The sequence below is a fragment of the Taudactylus pleione genome, unplaced genomic scaffold (assembly GCF_031769625.1).
Source record: "Taudactylus pleione unplaced genomic scaffold, aTauple2 ptg000129l, whole genome shotgun sequence".
NCBI classification, from domain to species: Eukaryota; Metazoa; Chordata; class Amphibia; order Anura; family Myobatrachidae; genus Taudactylus; species Taudactylus pleione.
The window spans coordinates 33,585-57,264 of NW_028284531.1; the positions used below are offsets into that span (position 1 = coordinate 33,585).

General features: G+C 41.6%; 1 protein-coding gene across 1 annotated transcript in view; it reads left to right on the forward strand.

The window, feature by feature from the left end:
• The first annotated feature begins 349 nt into the window (after window positions 1-349).
• The window catches only part of LOC148523575 (tropomodulin-2-like), a 93,812-nt gene continuing 70,481 nt past the window's right edge, over window positions 350-23,680 (forward strand). The window contains exons 1-2 of the mRNA XM_088472966.1: window positions 350-427; window positions 17,394-17,555. Coding sequence (XP_088329092.1) covers window positions 17,430-17,555 — 126 coding nt within the window. The 5' untranslated portion in view covers window positions 350-427; window positions 17,394-17,429. The remainder of the gene's footprint in view (window positions 428-17,393; window positions 17,556-23,680) is intronic.

The window sequence follows — 23,680 nt, forward strand, 5'->3', positions numbered from 1 at the left end:
CTTTTCCTCCAAAACTACATTTCCCGTGATGCACTTGTATAGAAGCACTAGACCCAGGCCTTGGGAGTGACGCGCTGTCATTGCTATAACGTGCAATGTTCCTAATCACTGACCATGTCTGCCATCTTTGATGCTGGAAAGCGTATGGACTTTCCACGTTAAATATGTTATTGCGACCACCATATTCTTTGTGTGAGTCATTAACGCTTATATAAGATAAACCAACATATGTAACGATAATATAAAATTTTCGAAGGGTCGCAAGTGCCCTAAGTAAATATGGCCGCTGCACAGTAGTGCCACCTCTTAGTACTGGTTGCAGATATAGCACCCTCTATTGTTTCGGCGTGTAGAAACGGTACCCTAGCTGGACATCACACACACACACACTCACAGAAAAAGAGGATTAGAGGAGGGAGTCTGAGGGGTAAGAACAATGATGCTTTAATAACATGCAATTCCTGTGAATACTAATTGAAACAAATGCAAATCTCAGCGAAAATATCATGCAATCTGTATAGTAAAATAATCTCCTCTGCATTTTGTACATGCATGGATCAGCAGTTTTACGCAGGGAGCAGATGGCTGACCATGGTGCTGCAAGATAATAATTATGGCAATAATCCGTGTGTCTAGAAACAGGAGTGGTCAATAAATCCGATTTATTGTATATGAGTGAGGTTTGTGACAGCCTTGGATGTATAAGAGATGTGCATGATGAGAACTGGGTGTGTGTGTTGTGCTCATCATTACGCTGCAATAAATGAGTAATCTAGTTTGATATTTATTGTATAGTCTTTGATGCATGGCATAGGTTCTTCTACTAAATATAAACACTCAGATGAGAAAAGATTCATTGATTTGCGATTTAAATTTTCAGCCCTTGCTTTGCTGCAATCTTACTACACTACCAGCATGCCTGTGACTATATACAAAGTGAACAGGTGATGTATTGGGTATACTTTATAATGGGTGCGTATTGCTCATGGTGCCAATAAGTCAGATGATTTTATGGTGTTGCAGTATGTCCCTGCCCTTTCTCCTAATGTCTACTAGTTTAAACTTGCCTCAATGTATTCAGTGCACACAAGTTATCAATGCAGTGATTTCTTAAGGAATCATTTATTTTTCTGCTCTTGTATAATTTTTTGGTGAATCCCTTCTGAGTTTTCATTTTTTACTAACTTTTATTATAGTGTCAGCATACTCCCTGATGCTTTACAGTTCTTTCCTCCCTTTTCATCCCCTTAAGTAAAGTTAGTGGAATAATTTGATGATTCTGAAAGCTCTACACTAGTTCCATGTTTTAGGAATTGTCATATTTCATAATAATAATAATAATAATAATAATAATAATAATAATATATTCTTAAAACTTAAACTTACCATCCTCTATCTCTATACCATGCATCTGATTTTTTATGCTTTATGTAAATATATATATATATATATATATACGTATATGTGTGTATATATATATATATATATATATATACAACAAATATTTAATGCACTCATGTTCTATATTGAAGAAGCTAGGGTGCAGGATTCTTAGGCACCAGACCTTCGGCTACTCCATATAATATGAATATATATTTCCCCCAGAGCACTGTACTTTTGATATCTTGGAATGTGTCACTTTTTCAGTCATAGCTGAGATTTATTTTTCCCAGATACAAAAAGCATTACCTTGCAATAGACATTTTGAAAACGTAGCTTCCATCTCTTCTAAATCATTACATAAGGTTTTAACAGTCTGTGAATTCTCTATCCACTACAAAATGCTGGATCAGGCACCATCTTTATGGTCACAGTATTAGAATTCTGCTGAATCTGTCTTGCATTCCATTTTGCATATTACAGCAGTTAGCATTAACATAAATTGAAATAATAGCAATAGGGGTTGACTTGATCAAAACAGAACATACAGTAACAACAAAACAAAACATTCCTTCAACCAACAACATGACAGGGGTCATTATAATTAGCAATGACAGGTTTATTTTAATAATAAGGATACAGTACGTTGTCAATCGTTTTGCATACTACCAAACATATAGTATACAGCCTGTGAAAGTTGGCATGTCCACATCACATTGGGGCCTAAGTTGGGTACACACTTTTACGATTGCAGGCTGATCGGGTAAAACTGTCCCGATCAGCCATGCAGTCTGTCCCCAGTGTGACCCCCTGACAGCCGCGTACACACTGTGTAGACATAGCACAGTGTGTACGGGCTTCTATGGGATCGTGAGGTCGAACCGACGAATATTATATTGTACATAAGATGTGACTTCCCGATCCCGACTGTTGCATGGGCGTTAAAAGCCGTTTATCGGCTAACGCTCCTGCATCGGGACAGGGTACGCACCTATACAATCCAATGGCCGTTCTCTCGATATTGGATGAACGGCCCGATGATTGTATAGGTATGTACCCAGCTTTAGTCACCCTCAGGGTGTCTCAGGCCCCTCTGAAGCATTAGGCCTGCCCCATAAAGCACCCTTGAATTGCTGTGCACATCTGAGGCAGCTGCCTCTGATTCATGCAGCACCTATTAGCTAGGATGAGTGGGGGCATCCCTCCCAATTTCTTGCAGGACAGTTACCTGCTGAAATCAGTGCAACTGGGCCGGATGCTTATAGTCACTAAATTAATTTCACACCAATCAATATTAAACTACTACAGGACGACTTCAGAGATTTTCCCTGCATTATTATATACATGATGAAATAGTGACCAAGGTTTTCACTATTTCATGTATATAATAATGCATGAACAATCTCTGATGTCTTCCTGTAGTAGTTTAATATTGATTGGTGTTAAATGAGTTTAGTGACCATGTTGGAGGTCCCCCGGTCCAACCATAAATGTATTTTATCTAACAGCTACAGTTAATGTCCACAGTAAACAGATAGTAGATATATAGATTGTTAGCTTCATATATTCGGCAAGAGGTTCCTACAGATTGTAATATCACCCATTCAGTATTATATTACTTTGTGTTTGCTGTTTAAATTATACATTCTTCGCCCCTGCTCTGAAAATACTGCAGACTGGCGTTATCACTAGACTCTCCGGGGACTTTATTTGCATGATCACTTCCTTTAACATGAAAATCCAATGTGGCAGTTTTAAGACCCTGCCCTACGCGCCAACTTCACTCTGTAAACGTCAGACACAAACTACACAATGTCCTGGAGCGCTTTCAGATTGAAACAGTTGCAAAGTAATGTGGGGTGCTCACTCGATGTAACTGCCGATGGACCTAACGATTTTCCTAATGATTGAGAACACATAATATTGTACATACACACTAAACATTGTTGCTACCTAACGATATGTCTGTTCAGATGATAGTGGCTACCAATCGTGCATCGGTATACACCGTCTGATTGTCCGTACACACTACACATTATTAACAACATACTGTATCTTCCAGATATTTTGTATGGCCGATGCGATGCATCTGTACTAGAAATCTTTGAAAGATGAGTTGGGTGTGCACACTTGTGTAGATGGTCGGGACAAAATATCATTGATCATCTATAGACCCAATGGGCCAAATGTAATAGGGTGAGAGTTGAGAAAATGTGAGAGTTTAGCAGAAACCTATGACACTTTTTAAATTCGGCCAATGTAATAGAATCCGAGAACATACAAACTCATGTTTTTAGACTAAAATAACTCACGATTTAAACTCTCATCCAGATGTTTTCCCATTTTGAAGATAAAACTCTACCAATGTGAGAGATTACTGCTAAACTCTCACGTTTCCTAATCTCTCACCCTATTACATTTGGCCCAATATTTCATCTAATGTGTAACAAGCATAATGGGCCTATTCATGTAGAAGAGAAAAGAGAAGAGAAAAGACCTGTTTCAAGAACCACCTATGAAAACAGGACTTTTCACTTCCTTGTCGTATTCAGACAATGGAGAAGTCTTAAGTGTTTGCTAGCGGTGCTTGCTTTCCCATACACTATTATGGGGAGAGTGATTCATAGAAAAATGGAAAGCTCAGTTTTCTGTTCCTCATCTCTGTAAAAATTGGCCATCTCAGGATGGCGTAATGAGGCAAGACTAACCCCTCGTTAGGAGAAATGCAGGGAACATGAATACTTTCTTGTCTGCTCCCCATACTCAGCAATCGCTCCATCCCCTTTGTATCATCCAGCGGCCATTGCGCGAGCAGATGCTGGGGCGTGACCAAAAAGTAACCTCATCACAATAATTCATTCTTTACAGCATCACAAAGGGGCTTTTCGGAGGATACAGCTGATAAGGTAAGTATTACCTAGTATTACCTAGAAAACATTACTATATATTGCATCGATATATTGCAATATATGGTGAAAATTACCACTCTGCACGCTCTATACTACACAAATAGACCCCTAAGTATTGTACACTTCATAAATTGATTTTTTTCCATCTGCACCACAGGAATCCCCTAGTGTTGTCTCTAAAAATGCTGATGTCAGAATGACCTTTATTCAAAGCTCCTTTGTAGATCTGTAACCACTGGGATGCTGCTAATGGTGCTTTGAAAGTCATCCCATACAGTATGTACATGATGCTTTTTTGTTCTAATGCAGCAACATTAGCTTTTACTATCTGTTTAGGAAAATATCAATATAAGTAGATTACCTATACAATAAACTGAAGTATGTCTGTTTTACAAGTTGTGCTTGCACGTGCATAGCCCTCAGTGTACTCTACTTCTACATCATGTTTTACAGCATTAAGGATTTTATTGATATATTCAATCTCCTGGATCTGCTTGACTGGCATCTGAGAAACAAAATCAGTTTATTTATATGTAATTAGCACTTAAACATATTATAGCATTGTTCTTGCTGCATATTCATACATGACAGTTCCCAAAGTGCATGCTATAATTGTAGGTCACAAATATTAAGAACATACTGTACTAGATGCATGAGCTTCACACACAGTGTAAGAAAGTTTCTACATTACAGAAGTTCTGAGCCAGATAACTGCACAATAGACTAATGTCAATTTCACTAATCCACTCTCTTTACTCTATAATGTATGCATACCACTTACTAGCTGTCTACACCTTATTTTCCCATTAGGTTAGGGATTCTGGCACCCTATGGTCCTTAGTATAAGTGGTAACTTCACCCGCGCTCGGTTCGTGTGGGGAAAGCAGTAAATAAAACAGGAAAAATCAATAGTGTACACTGGGCCTGATTCAGCATGGATCGCTATTGCTATCGCAGCTCCGTAACCACACGGAGGTCTGTTGCGAAAATAAGCCAATGAAATGCAATCGCAAGGCCGTCGCACAGCTAGCATAGAGACACCACTACCAATCCTGCGTATACGTCGGTGCCATCGAGTATCGGGCCCTCACGCAGAATTACAGCAGGTCTGACCTGTCTTGTTGAACGCAGTGAGTACACAAGCTGAGAATGCCGTCTCAGTATCTAATTTATGCATGCCCAGGAAACGGCGTTCAAATGGACAGACACATCTGCTTTTCTCCGACCACTCCCCCGTCACCACCCCCAAACGCTCACAGCCTGTCACTCACTCTACAATGGCTTTTATTCTGCTTGAGTGATCATAGAGCAATCACAATGCTAACTCACACGCGCACTGTGCTGCATACGCATGTAAACTACACACAATCTGCATACTCTGTTGCAGTTGCGATCCATGCTGAATCAGGCCCACTGTGTGATGTTGAGGAATTTATCTTGCGCTAAAAGGAAGCACCTGTAAGTAATTATATCAAGTAGCTCTAGCAGCCAAAGCACAAACCACGTGGAGTATGCCAAACTCCACACATAAAAACTAAGAACCAGAAAACCTGTGTAGTGTTTTCTGCCACTGTGTAATGTGATTGTTTGTACAGCTTAATTTATGATCATTTTTGCACTTACCTTTCTAGTGCAAAAAAACACACCTTAGGCAGCATGGCTGGCGTAGTAGTGAGAATTAATGCCTCACAGCCCTGAGGTTTTGGGTTTGAGCCCTACCACGGCCCTAACTTTGTGGAGTTTGTGTGTTCCCGCTCTGCTTGCATGGGTTTCCTACCATGGGGTAACTACAGTTGCTTCCAACAATCCAAGAATAAAATGTAGCCATAGTGTTGACATCATACTGTCAACAGTTATGATGTCAACATGCCCGACATCTGTTATGACAAAATACGTGCTATATAGTGCGTGTTTACTTGCTACAGACAGTGAGGGATTCAGGTTTTAAAAATGGTCCTTCAGGACAAGCTGTGTGTGTGCACTACAGCAGCCGGCCCAAAAACATCCACAGCACTTACCAACCAATTAACACGGGCGGCATCGTCTCCTCATCCAATCGCCGTCTGAGACTTCCATCTTTCCCTCCCTGCCCACCAGCATGCCTCTTCGCTCTCCAGGCTCTGCATCGGACATCTTCCTTTCCTGAAGCAGCAGTGTTGTCGGTAGTACTGGGCCCCTCCAGCTGCCTGTGCTCCAGATTTGACCACACTCCCAGTACCGAGGCCCTTGTAAGCTCTCATGGGCCCTGGAGGATTAGGGTTAGACTACTTGTGTCACGGACTGGGGAACTTGGTGTTGTGAACCCGAGCTGGGTTGTAGAACAGAGACACCTGAACCTGAGAGTAGTTGGAATTTGGATGGTTTAATGTAATTTCTGCTCATACAGATATGATAGGAACTGCGATATGAGATGTAACTTATAGTCCTCTGTGCAGAGATAACGCAATTGGAAGATACTGAATAAACTGTAAAACAAAGTCACTGAACAGACTCTGAACTGAGAAGATGAACTGTAACGAAGAACTGTAGACTTGAAGAAGTAGAACTTGGAAAATGGAATTGAAATCTTGAAATATGAGTCCGGGTTGGGGTTTGCTGGTTGAGGTTGAGATCTTGAATATGACTGAAGAATACCGTGTTGGAGTATACTGGATTGGAGTGGTGAACGTGAGTATGACTCCGGGCTGGAGTACGCTGGATTGGAGTGGTGAACTTGAGTATGACTCCGGGCTGAAGTACACTGGACTAGAGTGGTGAACTTGAGTATGACTCCGAGCTGGAGTACACTGGACTAGAGTGGTGAACTTGAGTATGACTCCGAGCTGGAGTACGCTGGACTTGAGCACTGTAGTATTACAGGAATATGGGTTACACTCGAGGAATGCTGGAAAAGGCTTAGGCACTGTAGCAAACAGGAACATGGTTTTCACACAAGGGGCACAGGAACAAGCGTCATGCTGCGGCAATGGACATTGTTGTACTGGCAACTAGCCTGTGTCTCTGGAGGGCCTTTTATACTGTCAGGCAACTGTGGATTGGCTAGAGCCGGCAAAGAGCGTTGTTGACTGGATGCGCACACACCACCTGACCTGAACCAAGATGGTCGCGCCCACGATCCGGAGGACTTGCATGCTGGTGCGCCATGCGCGCATGGAACTGCGGCAGGGAGACAGGCCACAGTGGGGATGCTGTGGACAGTCCCCAGGTGGAGGCCCCACAGGACGTAGCGGCAGGCGGCTCGGCAGGCGGTGATGACACAGGCGCATGGGTAGGTACAGGGGTCTGAGACGGAGGACTCTAGCACGGTTTGTGACAACTTGAGGGAAGGTTAGGAACTAGGGGGAGGTTTAGGGTTATGGGTTAGGATTGGTCATACTTACCGCCAGAAGCCGCGCAGGATCTGCTGGAAGTCATCCTGACTTTAGCTCCGGGCATGGAAGACACGTCTGGAAGAGCCTGACCCTCCATACCAGGTAAGTCACCACTAGGCCACTAGGGACTTTTTGTTGACCATCTAATCATGTTGACATTTCATCATTGATAATGAATGTTGACGTGGTCAGTGTTGACATGCCAAGCATGTCTACATGATGGCTGTCGGCAAAATATACAACAACCTCCAAAAATATACTGGTAGGTTAATTTGCTTCTAACAAAAAAAATTAACCCTCCCCTACTATATATAAAAAAAATAATTATATATATATATATATATATATATATATATACTGTACATGTAACAGGGAATTTAGATTGTAAGCTCCAACGAGGGAGGGCCTGTTTTGAATGACTACAATATTCTCTGTGGAATATGTGGTTGTGCTATATAAATAACTGTTAGTAAGTAAATAATACATAAAATAATGACATTGAGTCCATTGGTGGTTGCTGAAACAAGAAAGTAGAGTCTGTTTGCCTATATGTTCTCCAGCTGATAGCAGTTAGTGTGTTTTCTCCCTTACATCATTATTGTGTTGACACAATCAGTAATTATTTACTCAGAGTAAGGTACGTAATAGAAATGACAGCTATCGCTATACTGTAAGTTTTCACAAACAGAATTATTTGTTGCTGGCCATTTTATACTGCTAAAGCTCTTAGTTTCCCCCTGTAGCCTGGGGAACCCATCTAACACAAAATAGGTAGCAGGTATCACACATAGCGGGCCTGATTCATAGGTGGACGCAGACGAGGCTGCAACTGTGTTTGGCAGTCGCCCACCTGCGATTTGATGCAAATGCCGCTACAGAGCCTTTCCCTGGTGTACATCCGGGCATATGAATGTGTAAGGACTGAGACGCTACTTTGAGTGTCCGCTATAATACCACCTGGTGCATCTTTTGACGCTACCATCGTTTGCACACTTACATTTGGCAGGTTTACTTTTTCTGTCCGAGTATGGCCTCCTATGTGAGCGATTGAGCGCCTGTGTATGCAAACACTTCAGTGACACTCCAATAACACCATTTGTCTCAATGGCAGCAGCGCCTTTGTGTGTACGCACCGTGCAACGTCTGCGCTCCAGGAATTTTTATGGATTTTTGCACAGTAGCCAAAGATCACTCAGCTACGCGAGCATCGATATTGTGTGCGACTCTGAATCAATGTAAGAAGACTTCCTATCACTGTAAATCAGGTAGATGTGCTTGTGGGATTCTAATTTATTACATTATTAAAATAGAGATCTGAAAGGCTCCTATCATCAATGGAAAGGTTGACACAATTCCTCTTTAAGACATTATCGTATACAACTGTGGAATAATTAGTGTACTATTTGGAATAATAATACCTCATTTTTAAAATTAAAAATGTAATTTGAAGTGAGATCATGGTTTGACCTTATCTGAATATCACGACTTCAAAGAATTACAGTTCTTTTGCAAAAGTAGAGATTGCATGAGATGGCATCTCTAACAAGGTCCTTGTTAGCAACAATGATTCAGAATAGGGTCAATGAGTCAGCTGTAAACTGCAGGTAACAATAACATGATTGATGTATGTGGAATGTGAAAGAGAACAGTAGGAGCAAGGCTGCACATACCTGTCTGTGTCTGAGATTTAATAAGATGATTTTGATTGTTACTTTGATTTTGACTAATTACAGAAAAATAGGATAATTGCCTTAATTGGAAGACCAAAACTGTGTGGATTACTCCAAATGCGCTTGCTATATAAAGTTAGTTAAAACATAACTGTGTGAGCCCTGTGACCAATATGCGGTACAGTTTGTGAGGTTGGTGCAGTTGCATTAAGCAACCGCTGCCTCACCCATATGGTAATGCTGTGGGGTGTCCTATAGAGACGTCAACATGCTGCTGCGAAAATCCACCGATTTATGTACAAAGACGCACTATGGACGCACTATCTGACATTGCACCTTCCTTTGGCAGGCTCAGAATGTCCGAGTGGTCATGGCCGTTGGTGTCAGTGTAACTGTGCCTTTAGATGCACTCACTGACATTTCCCCCCAGTTACCACACAGAAATACCCACTAAAATTGCATGGATCTCATGCGCAGTGCGGCCCGGACACGTCCAGATGGAAACCATCGGACACTTGCACCCAAAGGTTTTCCTGTGTCCATCTGTGAATTACCCTCTGAGGGTGGAGTAGACCACTGAAGCAATGCAGTGGGCAGGATGACCATCACTGGACGCAAGACAAAACAGAGCTCAGAAGCACCATGCTCAGGAAGTGTTGGTAAGGCCACATTACGGATATGCTGCAATGAAATACTGAGGTATTCAGCTAGCTAGCTGAATCTGTTGGCTATAAACTATCATATAATTATACACCGTTGTCATAAAGTTATTTACACCAGCCTTCATTCACATACAGCTATTACTCTACTGAAAGGCACATTGGCGTGTTTCTGCAGTTCTGCATTTCACCACAGTTGCTTGAACACATCCTTACTGCATTCAGGTTGTGTTGGCATGCCCCATGCTTCTTCTAGGGTTGGGTATGGGATCCCAACAGCTAGGATGCCAACGGTCAAAATACAGACAGCGGCATCCCGATGGTCAAAATCCCAACGGATTTTGGTAAATATTTTAGCCCAAATCTTAACCCTTACCCTAACCCTAACCTACCTCTCCTGCAGCCTAACCCTAACCCACTCCTCCAGCAGCCTAACCCTAACTGTCCCCTCCCGCTGCCTAACCCCAATACTTACCAGTGCAATATGTCGGGATTATGACCGTCGGGATGCCACTGTCAGTATTGTGACCGTCGGCATCCTGGCCATTGGCATCCTGACTTCATCCCGTCTTCTATTCTGCCTCTCCAGGCGTAGGGAGGCACAAGCATCAGGTGCAAATAAATCTGCATTCACACATATAAGGGCGTTCTCTTTATGAGCATGCACAATGCAAATTTGTGCAATTTATGCTACGCAAACTAGTGTGAATCCAAGTCAGCATCAAGCTTGATATAATCATGATGTAATGCAATGATACACCATGATACAGTAACGGCGAATTGGCGGTCCCACATCGTCTTTTGGATCGATGCTGAATCACCATATCTGCATTTAGATTGGCAAAATAATATCTACCTTCTTTAAGATCAATATTATTTTGCCACATGCGCCATAAGGGGGCAATTCAATTAAGTGCGATGTGAATATCACCGGGAAGGGGTTCCAGGAATTATTCAAGTGACCATGCTGTTAGCGCGACTGAAGGATTTCTTCTTGAACCCTCCTGAGAGTGCGAGCAGAAATCCAAATAAAGTGTCGGCCCCGATGTTGTTTTTCAGCTTAGCGTGGCGCTAACAACATCGCGTCTGCACTTTAATCGGAAAATACTGGACGTTGGGGAAACAACTAAAAAGCTCCAGGAACTTCTCGGCGCTATTCGCATCCTGACCCTTCTGTCATAGTAAATAATTATTCCCGTTTATTTTTACAGTACATTTTTCATTATTTCTTGTATAGTATTTTAAAAGATTAGTAACAACTTCCAAGTAGCATTGAAAAAGTCAAGTTCATCTAGATTTTATGCTCACTGTATGTTGTAATGGTTCTTGCATTGTGATTTGTGAATAAGTGACCGCAGATTGCCTGTGATCTGTAAGTCTGAAAATGAACAGTGCACATGTTGTACATGAGATGATTTGTTTGGGGTCTGTGTAAAGTCAGTGTCTTCTTCAACAAGATCTTTGTGCTTACTGGCCTAAGCAAAACAATCGCGTTACTGTTGGAAGGGCTGAAAACAATTCTTCTATAACACATATTAGGATATGAATAAAATGTCACAACTTATTGCCATGGACCCTTTCATGTAAGACATAGATGGTGTCCTATAAAAATAATAATTTTTTATATATATACTATTCTAGAAAAAGGGTATTACTACACATCCCAGCATGGTCATCCAGTTGAAGGCTATGGAGCCACAGTTTGTCTATTAGAGTTGTAACATAGTGATGGGCATCGATCACCGATCTTTTACATGAGAACAATTTCCATACCGGATACATCACGGAGTTTTGGATCGATTCTAAAGACATGATGTTTTAGTAGAATCGATCCAAAAAACCCAATCGATACTGCAGCAGTGTCCCTGGCATCAGTTTTTACTTTTTTTCTTCTTTTTTTACAAACTTGAAAGGAGAAAAAAGGTTTTGTCATTCTTTGGAGCACAGGTAACAAATTATATATAAGTTTAAAAACGTTACTTTTATTCGATCTTTGCTAAAATGTCCTATTATAGAACTAAAACCAGCAAAATATTGGTTAAAAATATAATAGAAGAAATAATAAGTCAAAGATGTGCAATGATTTACACCTTTTTTACCCAGTTAATTTAAAATATCACTACTCCAACTGAATTCTTAATTGATATCCCCTCCTTTGTTTTTTTAATGTCATATGCAGTATACAGGGGGAGAAAATATGGCATCTAGATGACCAATATTCCCAAGTTATCAAAAATATGCTGCCCATGTCATTAGTAGGTAGCAATTGAATTACTTTATAACTTCATTAATAGCTAAAACATAGTTCTGATGGTGAAAGTGTTATTTATTATTCTTTGTGAATGCTTGTGTATTTTATCTTTTATTCTACTTCCCCTATGTAAGTGCATTGTCTATCAGCCGGATATACTCACTAAGCACGTACTTTTAGTGTTGTAAGGACTTGTGTGTATGGGACATTGTTGCATTGCCAATCAAAGTGTGAGAACTTAGCTTCCTCTTCAAAGGGACCATTCACCATGGATACACTGGATGAGAAAACACAGTGGGTGCATTATTCTTAAAATAGGGCTTGATTTGGAAAACTGGTTTATTTGAAGTCAGTCTCAATGTACACACTCATTTCTTTTTTTTTTAAGATAGTTCTTTTGTAGTATTGTACTTTATACACTTTATTTGCAGTTGTATTTAAAGTGAACTATAGTAAATATTAATATCAGTATTTTTATTGTAGTGGCATTTCCTCCATTTCTGGTTTATACCAATTTGTTAATATATCTCATGATATGTAAGGAGTATTAGCATTTTCTGACCTCTGAATTCATATAGCTATACTATGAGAGCTGTTTAAGCTATTTTAAAATTATGTAATGTTGAGAAATCTGCTATGTTATCCCCTTGCATGTCTTATCTGTCATCCAGTGATATACTTTTTATGGTCATGTATCAAGTCCTGTTTTGGACTAGCTTGTACATGGATAATCTATGTCCCAGGATTCAAACATACTCCTCTCATTATGCAGCGGAAGTTCCCAAGATGCCTGCTTGGGTTTCTAGTACAGTTGTAGATTTGATGAGTCTTTGTGATTTTTAAAATCTCTTCCTCTCTCTTAGCAGCCTCTCTCAGGATTGCTGTCTCTTAGTTTCTCTCCTCAGCTCCTACTGTCTCTTCTTGGCCTCTCACTGAGCACACTGGGCTCTCTGCTTACCCTCTGGTGAGTCTGTTTATGGCGGATTCCAGTCCTCTGAGTCTGCATAAAGATACTAAGTTCTCACTCTGCTCATGGTACTGTGCTGCTCAAAGTTTGGACTGCTCAAAGGTTGGTCACATACCCCTTTTCCATCCCATGTGGGAGGTTCCTACAACTCTTACTGAACAGGTGGCTCGCTACTGCCACCTAGGTTGATGCCATATCTATCAAATCTATCGATCTATCAATCATTTTTCTTGTTTTCTCTGTTCACCGTACCCATGTTTTCCAGACATCCATAGTGGAATATGCATGCTCCTGGGTAATGCAATGTATAATGTGATCGATACATATAATCTATATATCATGCCAAAAGTCAAGTCAAGTATTGAAGGAGAAAGTTATGAATTAAAATTGATGATAATTTATTGTCTTCTAAATATCCATGGCAACCCAGATTTTCCACCCCTATTGTTTCGAGATGATATTTTTCAGAGACAGTTACGGAATTTACTCAGACACAGTGAAAGATGAGGAGCTTCATTAAATTCTGCAGTGCCAAAAGTCATGGGATAGATGCCTAGTATTGAGTAGGACCCCTCTGGACAGAAGACCTCTGGAGAGATGTTGACCATGGCTGTCTAGATAGATTCCCACAGCACCCTGATATTTGTAGGTGCAGGATCTTGGATGTGAATTGACCTCTCCACCATGTCCCATAAATTCTTGAATGGATTAATTTTGGGTTAATGTGGTGGTCACACCATTTGTTGGAACTTTGAACAACATGGGACTGATGACACATTGCATTATCCTGCTGAGATATTCCATCATTGTTGGGGTACATTAAGTCCATGAAGGGCTGAAAATGGTCATCAAGCAATGCAACGTAGCGGTTACCAGTTAATAATGTGTTCAGGCGGACCAGTGGATCCAATCCATGCCACGTGAACACAGCCTACACCATTATGGAACCACCACCAGCCTGCATGGTGCGTTGTTGACATCTGGGGTCCATGGCCTTATGGTGTCTACGCCAGACCCAAACCTTACCATCAGCCCGAAACAATTGGAATCGAGACTCATCGGACCATGCCACATGTTGCCAGCCCTCCAGGGTCCAATTAGCAACGTCACAAGCCCAGGAGAGGCTCTGTGTACGGTGTCATAGTATTAACAGTGACAATCTGGTGGGTCTTCCGCTCCGATATCCATTGGAAGCTAAAGAACACTGCACTGACCTGCTGGATATGTGTCTGGTACCTCATTGAATGCGGATTTGATTTGAGCCATTGTAGCTTATTTGGTACCATGGACAATACTGGCCAGATGCCGCTGGTCACGATCATTAGGCACCCGTGGCCTGCCACTGCGCTGTCCACAGTGCTTGGTAATGCCTGCCATGAGGTATTCCCAGTATACACATGACACTGTAGATCGATGAATATTGAATGTCTGCACAACTTCGAAAATGAAATGTCCCATCCATCCGTCGGGCACCTACTATCATGCGCCGCTCGAACTCCGATAATTCACATCGCCTTGCAATGAGCAGCCTAGCCAGTGTTCAGTCTGACTCGTGAGATGCCAGATTACAACTGATACATGTCTGACGTACGGTGAGGCCACTTACCATTACCTTCACACACTGGTATCCATTGACTTTTGCCACTACAATATACATAGGTATTGTTGACACTTGTAAAGTTTGCAGTCTGTATTACTGGCAATTTGCAAAAAAAATAACATTTCTGGCTCCTATGGAAGATATATTAATTTGCAAAAACATCAATTCATTGAATAGTCCACCTTATACAACTATTAGTCCACTTGATACAACTACAATGCAACCATATCTACCTGCAGAACATTCCCATACTTGAATCCATGTGGTTGTAATAAATATGTTGTTTCTTCAAATATCTGCTTAATGTAATAGAAATAAATAACCACAATTGTTTATATAATATTTATTGTTAAGAATCATTCTTAACAATAAATATTATATAGTAGTTGTATAAGGTGGACTATTCAATGAATTTATGTTTTTGTAAATTAATATATCTTCCATAGGAGCCAGAAATGTTATTTTATGGTAATAGGCTTAGTGGCATCAGAGTATCCTTTCGGTAATCTCCAGTTTATTTAAGCACAGTGAGCTAATTATAGTTTGCTTTTGTCTTGGAATATATTGCTTACTGTCTCTTGGTCTAAAAATAAGACTCATTTCTTGCAGCAGCATTCTGTTGGGGAAAAAAATGTCATGTGATAGTTTTTTTTTTCATTCATTGCAAATATACTTTGGTTAACAATCTGAAACTAGAACTAAAAATAACAGTCTCTCCACAAAAATTTACTTTTTATGGTTATATAATCTTTGTGCTTAATTGGTTGGGAACTGATTTATCCCTATAAGTTTCTGTCCCTGGCAATATAAATGTAAAATTTATAAATTGTGCTATATCACTTTTTAATTTTAGATTGTTCAGTTATTGATACAGTTCTCATGATTTGTTATTATCTGTACATTAATAGTTATTAAAGAGGAGCATTTAAAATATTCTAAAATAGTATACAGTAAATGGCTACGTCATGTTAGAAGTTCCAGAAAACGATGTTTATTGCATATGAGGTGTATTGATTTGCTTTGTTTATACTTTTTATTTTTAACAAATTTGCATCTGGAACCCCAGTCAGGGCATTTAGGTACAGTGTTGGTGTGTGACCCAACAATGCCAGCTCACCAGTGAGCAGCAGGGACCTCGACTGGTCAGAGATGCAATAAATCTATGCTTACTGCTGCTTGCCAGTATCGCCGATATTTTGTTGTTGTTGTTTTTGTACATTTTTTTTTTATAGTGTCTTATATTCTGACTGAAGAGTGATCGAGCTCGCCACCTTACAGTATGCCAGAACTGACCTGATTTTTATGTCACATTTAGTTTCTTCAACTAAAAACAGTGACAGTGTCCTTTTTATAATTTACCAAAATAATCTGTGAAAACAAATCTACAAAAGTTTTAAACTAGAGACTGCATATATACCCATGCCACATTCACTGTTTTATTTATTTTTTACATAATATGTCAAGTTCAGCCAATAAACAATGATTCCCTATATAGAAACACACGGGGTCTGATTCAGAGGTGAACACTAACTGAGCGCAATGACAATGTTGGTGAGTTGAGTAGCTATTTGCTACTGTGCAAAAAATACTTGAAAAGCCCTACGGCGAAAGCGTTCCACTGAATGTACTTTTTTGCATATGGGATTGCTGGCATTAGGAACGGCGAGGCAAAACCATGGGTGTACATGGGTGGTGACTGGGAGGTGGTCTGAAGTGGGCGCAAAAAACCCCTGTATCATGGGAGTGTCATGGGCGTGTTAGTGAACGTGGCTGCGTTCTCAGACGCAGTGTTGCAGCCAGAGTCCATGTATAACCGAAGTCCAGAAGGAGACACTGTGCCTGCCTGGTATTGAAAATGGGCATCTCAGGGTTTGCACTGTGTGTAGTGTTCCCGCTAGGCTGTTTCAGCGTGGCACCGCGTCCTACCCGAGTTAAAGTAACTGAAATGCGCCCTGCCCTTATGGTGGTGCCCCGCTGAAACAGTCGTCCCGGGCTGCAGTCTCCCGTGGGTGGAAAAAGCTCCGGTGAAACAAGCACCGGCGAATTAATAAATGCACGTGAGTGCTGGGCACGCCCCGTCTCAATGACACTACCCCTTTTCTACTGATAACGCCCCATTGCTGTGACTTTTTACGCAGGTGCTTGGATTTGCAATGCTGCAGGTGGGCTTCTCAATACATATCCCCGGGAGCTGCGACTTTTGCATATTTTCGCATAGTAGCTGCGTAAAAAGTGGCAGGGACGGCGAGATTAGCGTATAACTCTGAATCAGGCCCCTAGTCACTGTCTCGCAGTGTGCTATTTTATGGTCTACGTCTCCAATAATCTGTACTGTCAATTCCTAGATAGATGACAATAAAACTGTCAGGAATGATAGTGATGATCCAATTAGGATGCCCTTTCTATGCTTTCCAGTCCATCAGATCAGTGGTGATCTGAGCCTGTGTATTAAAGAGGATTCTCAGTTCATTTTACAATCAGACTTTCTTTGTCACTGAATACATCATTTAATGTAAAAGTGAATTACGCAGTCTTACGTGTTATTACCATTTAACATCTGCTTGTTGTTGTATTTTATTATAACAGGAGTTGGGAGAAAACAGGAATAAGGATCACTTAGTTATGTCGCTGCCATTTCGAAAAGACTTCGACAAGTACAAGAATATAAATGAGGATGAAATCCTTAGCAAACTGTCTGAAGATGAATTAAAACAGCTGGAGAGCGTACTAGAGGAACTGGATCCTGAGGTATGTGTAATGGGAATGGTGACTTCCAGTGTCATTCAGAAACAGGTGGCTTGCCATGCTGGAGATATCCATCTATGCCTACAGAGGACACTACGCATGATGGAAAGAGAGTAATGACAATGAGGGGAATGGGACTAGAAAACCAAATTAAATAGTAAAAACATTTATTTTTATCAATCTATTTTAAAACCTCTATCAATAAAACCAACAGATGAGAGAACTAATTCCAAATGTAGGAAAATCACACTAGCCAATAAAGGATCAGGATGTGCTGAGGTTGTAACAGTATCAACCGTATGATGCTATACAAGCGTTTCTTCAAGTATAAATATACAAATCAAAAAAATTCCCTATTTAGACTGACATAGTTGGATGTTATAGATGACATAGTTGGATGTTATGGATGACATATTTGGATGTTATGGATGACAGTTGGATGTTATAGATGACATAGTTGGATGTTATGGATGACATAGTTGGATGATATAGATGACATAGTTGGATGTTATGGATGACATAGTTGGATGTTATGGATGACATAGTTGGATGTTATGGATGACATAGTTGGATGTTATAGATGACATAGTTGGATGTTATGGATGACATAGTTGGATGTTATGGATGACATAGTTGGATGTTATGGATGACATAGTTGGATGTTATGGATGACATAGTTGGATGTTATGGATGACATAGTTGGATGTTATGGATGACATAGTTGGATGTTATGGATGACATAGTTGGATGTTATGGATGACATAGTTGGATGTTATGGATGACATAGTTGGATGTTATGGATGACATAGTTGGATGTTATGGATGACATAGTTGGATGTTATGGATGTTATGGATGACATAGTTGGATGTTATGGATGACATAGTTAGATGTTATGGATGACATAGTTGGATGATATAGATGACATAGTTGGATGTTATGGATGACATAGTTGGATGTTATGGATGACATAGTTGGATGTTATGGATGACATAGTTGGATGTTATGGATGACATAGTTGGATGTTATGGATGTTATGGATGACATAGTTGGATGTTATGGATGACATAGTTGGATGTTATGGATGACATAGTTGGATGTTATGGATGACATAGTTGGATGTTATGGATGTTATGGATGACATAGTTGGATGTTATGGATGACATAGTTAGATGTTATGGATGACATAGTTGGATGATATAGATGACATAGTTGGATGTTATGGATGACATAGTTGGATGTTATGGATGACATAGTTGGATGATATAGATGACATAGTTGGATGTTATGGATGACATAGTTGGATGTTATGGATGACATAGTTGGATGATATAGATGACATAGTTGGATGTTATGGATGACATAGTTGGATGTTATGGATGACATAGTTGGATGTTATGGATGACATAGTTGGATGTTATGGATGACATAGCTGGATGTTATGGATGACATAGCTGGATGTTATGGATGACATAGTTGGATGTTATGGATGACATAGTTGGATGTTATGGTAAGATTGACCTGCATTCAACCTTTGGCTGAATAAAGCTCATATTGTAGCTGAAATATTTATCCTCTATCAAGTACTACATGCGGATCATTATAATTGGCATTTACCAGAAGGAAATTTTCATTTACACCCGAAGCTGCATTCAGCAAGCATTTATATGTATACTGTATCAAAGATGAAGTTTGTGCTAGAAAAAAGTGTAAAGTCACTGCCTTTTATAGAACAATTAATTACACCATAGCTAATATTAACAAACAGGTGTGTCTTAACAGATAGAATTGTTTCCAAATATTTCAGTTTCTATGGTTTACCTAAGGGTGTTTCACTGTGACGTCCATCTTCACTTTACAGAGATCCCAGATGAGAACAGGGCATCCCTCAGGTGTGCTGGCCCCCACCACTAGTGGCGCAGTAGGTGACTCGGCATGGGACTCACTTCGTTAGCTTGTGTTCTCTGATACCAGGAACCGCCACAGCCTAGGTGTTTCTGGGGTGACCATACTGGACAAAACAGTCTCTAATTAATAATATGTAATTTAGACTCATTTTTTTAATCTGTTTTAACTTTAGACTCTATATTTATTTTATATATATATATATATATATATATTTTGATATCTTGGTGGTAATTAGTTCGGTAGATTGGTGTCAGTGGTGCAGTGATTAGGTGCAGAATTAGAGTCCACACATTGCGTTCCAGTAAAAATAAATGAAAATGGTGCTTTACTTCCAGCATGGAAATCAGGAAACAGATAAAGAAAATAATAAACAACCTAGCCCTCTCTTAGGGCACTAGCTCACTTCTTGAACCCTCTCTACAGAAGCAGCTAATCTGCATGACAGTCTCTCACAGTCTCTGAGATTGGTGGTCCTTCCTGCCACATGCAGGACTGGACACTGGCTTCCTGGCCTGGTATAGCTTTCTTAGCTTGTTGGCTGCCGCCTCCCACAAGGACAGTGTCAGAGGTATAGGGATCTCCCTGCCCCCTTGCAGGTATGATCCTGACCACCTGGTCTGCTTCACTCACACTGCAGCCCCACCTGGACTGTCTCACTGTGTCCACCAGCAGCCTCACCTAGGCTCTGGTCCTATGGCAGCCATTACTAATCTTCCCACAATATATATAGGGGCTGCTGGCAATATCACTAAGCAGAAGGTGGTTGAACATTTTCACATATCTATTGTTGTCTTTGAATCTCTTCATTACTAATGATGGAAGTGTCATCTTGAGATGGGGGACAGGGTGGAAGGGTAAATCTATTAGCAAGTTGTTCCTTTCAACATGTATATAGAAGCTGTACACAAGGACTAGATGTGTCATTTCAAAGTCCTTACATTCTTTTTTTTGGTAGGCTCCAGCAACACCTGTAAGACTGGAGGATTGGTCAAGTCCTCTTGTGACGTCTGTTAAAGAAAATGTCCTCATTTGCATAATTGGGGGATTCCAATACTCATTTCTAGTGCTCAAGATTTGCAGATGTTTTCAGTAAATGCCAAAAGAAAATGTTACCACCACAATGATTTTTCAATTGCGTTATTTATGTATTTAATCCCTAGAAATGCTCCTTGTGTACCTGCTTTAACTGTACCTGAAACCAAAGTAATGCCAAAATACATTAAAGATAACTTAGAAAGCGTACAGATCCACAATTCCAATTGTCCTGTTGGAGTTGCATTCTTCTTCATTGGAAACATAAGGCCATTGTCTCAAACCTTTTATTGACTACAGAGGCCCAACAATTACCATAAAGAACCACTATGGAATTACTCAGATCTCCAAACTATTTGTTCAAATTCTTGAAGCTACCATCTTTACGAAGCTCATTTGATACACAAATCCCTGGCTACTGAGTTTGGCCACTATGAATATCTTGTGTCTTTTTAGACTATGAAATGCTTCAGCTGTTTATAACCATTTTGTCAATTAAATCTTCAGTAATTATTAATGTATTGTAGTATATCTAGATGGTATGTTGTTTTATTCAAAGGATTTGCGTGTTAAGTCTGTTTTCCAATGGCTTCAGGAGAATGGTTTGTAAGCCAAGTTAGAGGAATGTGTTTTTAAACAATATCAAGTTCCATTTTTGAATTTTCCAATTTATTTCAAATTAGGTTGTGCACGTTTACACAAAAGTATCTGAATTCCTGACATGTCCCCAATCTATAGCTCTGTAGGATTTGCAGTGTTTTTTTTTTTTTAATTTATTAGGATTTGAGATTGGATACTATAGTTCATCACAAATTACTCATTACCACTCCCATTACATCTGTCACCAAAAAGTGGTGAGTTACTGCAGGGGCTGGCTGGCAACTTTTAGCCTGGGGGGCAAATGCTTGCAGGTGGCCCTGGCAGAGGAGTAGCGTGTAGCCAGGGTGCCCGGAGCACGCGCGTGCTACGGTGCCCCCCCCCCCCCCCAAGTGTTCCAGGGAGGAGGCGGGTCCATATGGAATTAATGTAAAGTAAAAATAAAGATTAGGGGCAGCCCCCTGTAGTGGTGCCCATATGCAGTGCCCCATGTGCCTCCAATAGTGCCCCCAGTAGTGATCCCCCTATGCAGTGCCCCTTATACAGTGCCCCCAGTAGTGGTCCCCCCTGTGCAGTGCCCCTTGTGCCCCCAGTAGTAAGCCCGTTATATAGTGCCCCCAGTAGTGGTACCCCCTATGCAGTGCCCCCAGTAGTAGTCCCCCCCCTTGTAGTGCCCCCAGTAGTGGTTCCACCCCTTGTAGTGCCCCCAGTAGTAGTCCCCCCCTTGTAGTGCCCCCAATAGTAGTCCCCCCTTGTAGTGCCCCCAGTAGTAGCCACCCCTTGTTGTGCCCCCCGTAGTAATCCCCACTGTAGTGCCCCAAGTAGTGGTCTCCCCCTTGTAGTGCCCCCAGTAGTGGTCTCCCTTTTGTAGTGCCCCCAGTAGTGGTCTCCGTTTTGTAGTGACCCCCTTGTGCTCCTAGTAGTAGTCCCCCCCTTGTAGTGCCCCCAGTAGTAATCCCCCCTTGTAGTGCCCCCAGTAGTAGCCCCCCCTTGTTGTGCCCCAAGTAGTGGTCTCCCCCTTGTAGTGCCCCCAGTAGTGCTCTACCGTTGTAGTGTCCCAAGTAGTAGTCCCCCCCTTGTAATGCCCCCAGTAGTGGTCTCCCATTTGTAATGTCCCCAGTAGTGCTCTCCCTCTTGTAATGCCCCCAGTAGTGGTCTCATCCCTTTTAGTGCCCCCAGTAGTAGTCCCCCCCTTGTAGTGCCCCCCAGTAGTGCTCTCCCCCTTGTAATGCCCCTAATAGTGCTCTCCCCCTTGTAGTTTCCCCAGTATTGCCCGCCCCCCCAGTAGACGCACGTAATAATAATAAAATAAAAAAACACTTTCCTGAATCCCCGCTCCCGCCGCCGCCATCAGCTCCTCCATTCGTCCTCCCCGGGCCGGGCCGCTCTGCATTACGTCTCTCCCATTACCCACTGCAGGAGCCGGAAGATGGAGCGGCTCCTGCAGTGGGTGCAGCAGCAGTCAGTGAGAGTCTGACAGACTCTCATTGGCTGCCACTCAAAACAAACACACAGCTGCCAGCGCCGGCGGCTGTGTGTTTGTCAGTCACTGTGTAGCACTGACCGAACTCCATCCGGTGCAGCTGTGTCACAGAGATACAGACTGCCCACGGCCCGCATGGCACTGCAGCCCAGGGGGCACATGGCACCCTGCCCCCCGGCCCAGCCCGCCACTGAGTTACTGAGTGTCCAACTCGTAATTGGTAAATGATGCCTTCTCTCTACATACCAATGTTTCTCAAAATTGTCATCCTTGAGGTAGTTGCCTCAATAGCTGGTGGAGATATAGATGGCATTCCGGCGGTTGGCATGCCGGCACTCAGAATGCCGGCGCCGGAATCCCAACACTAGTCAGAATCCTGGAACCAGCATCCCAATGGTAAGTATTAGAGTTAGGAGGGTTAGGTTTAGGCACTAGGTAGAGGGTTAGGGTTAGGCTGTGGGGGGAAGGGTTAGGGTTGAGCTGCAGGTAGGGGGGTTTAGGCTGTGGCAGGGGAGGGTTAAGTTTAGGCTGTGGGGGTTTAGGGGTAGGGTTAGGTTTAGTGTTAGGTTACTTACCTGCGGTTGTTGGCATTCTTACCTAGCCGGGATCCTCAGCGTCGGCATCCAGGACCCAACTAAGCTGGTGTGCCGGCAGTTCTATACTATTGTAAGTTGGCAAACATTAACTCAGAGGGACAAATGTAATAGGTTTCTAGTTTTAGTAAAAATCCAATTCACACCTTCTCGCATTTTTTGAAGGTGCGAGTTGGTACTGGGACTCGCAAATGTAATAGCTGGCAAATTTTTCAGTTCGAGGCTACTACACTATGCGAATCTATGGAAGTATTTCAGTATGTAAACTAACATCTTTTAATGCGACCAGCATTTAAAGGTGCGAGTTATACAGAAGCCTTTACAGATCAGTGATATCCATGAAGGTTTCTGTCTGTGTGTTAAAAAAAAAAAGACGTGCACCCCCTCCCCAGTAGCACAGCCAGCCCCGGGCTCTGTACAGCCTGTGCTGGTTCTAAAAATACAGGGGCCAAAATGCGTAGAGGGCCCCTGTATATTAAGTACCAGTACAGGGATTTGAGCCGGTCCTGGTTGTGGA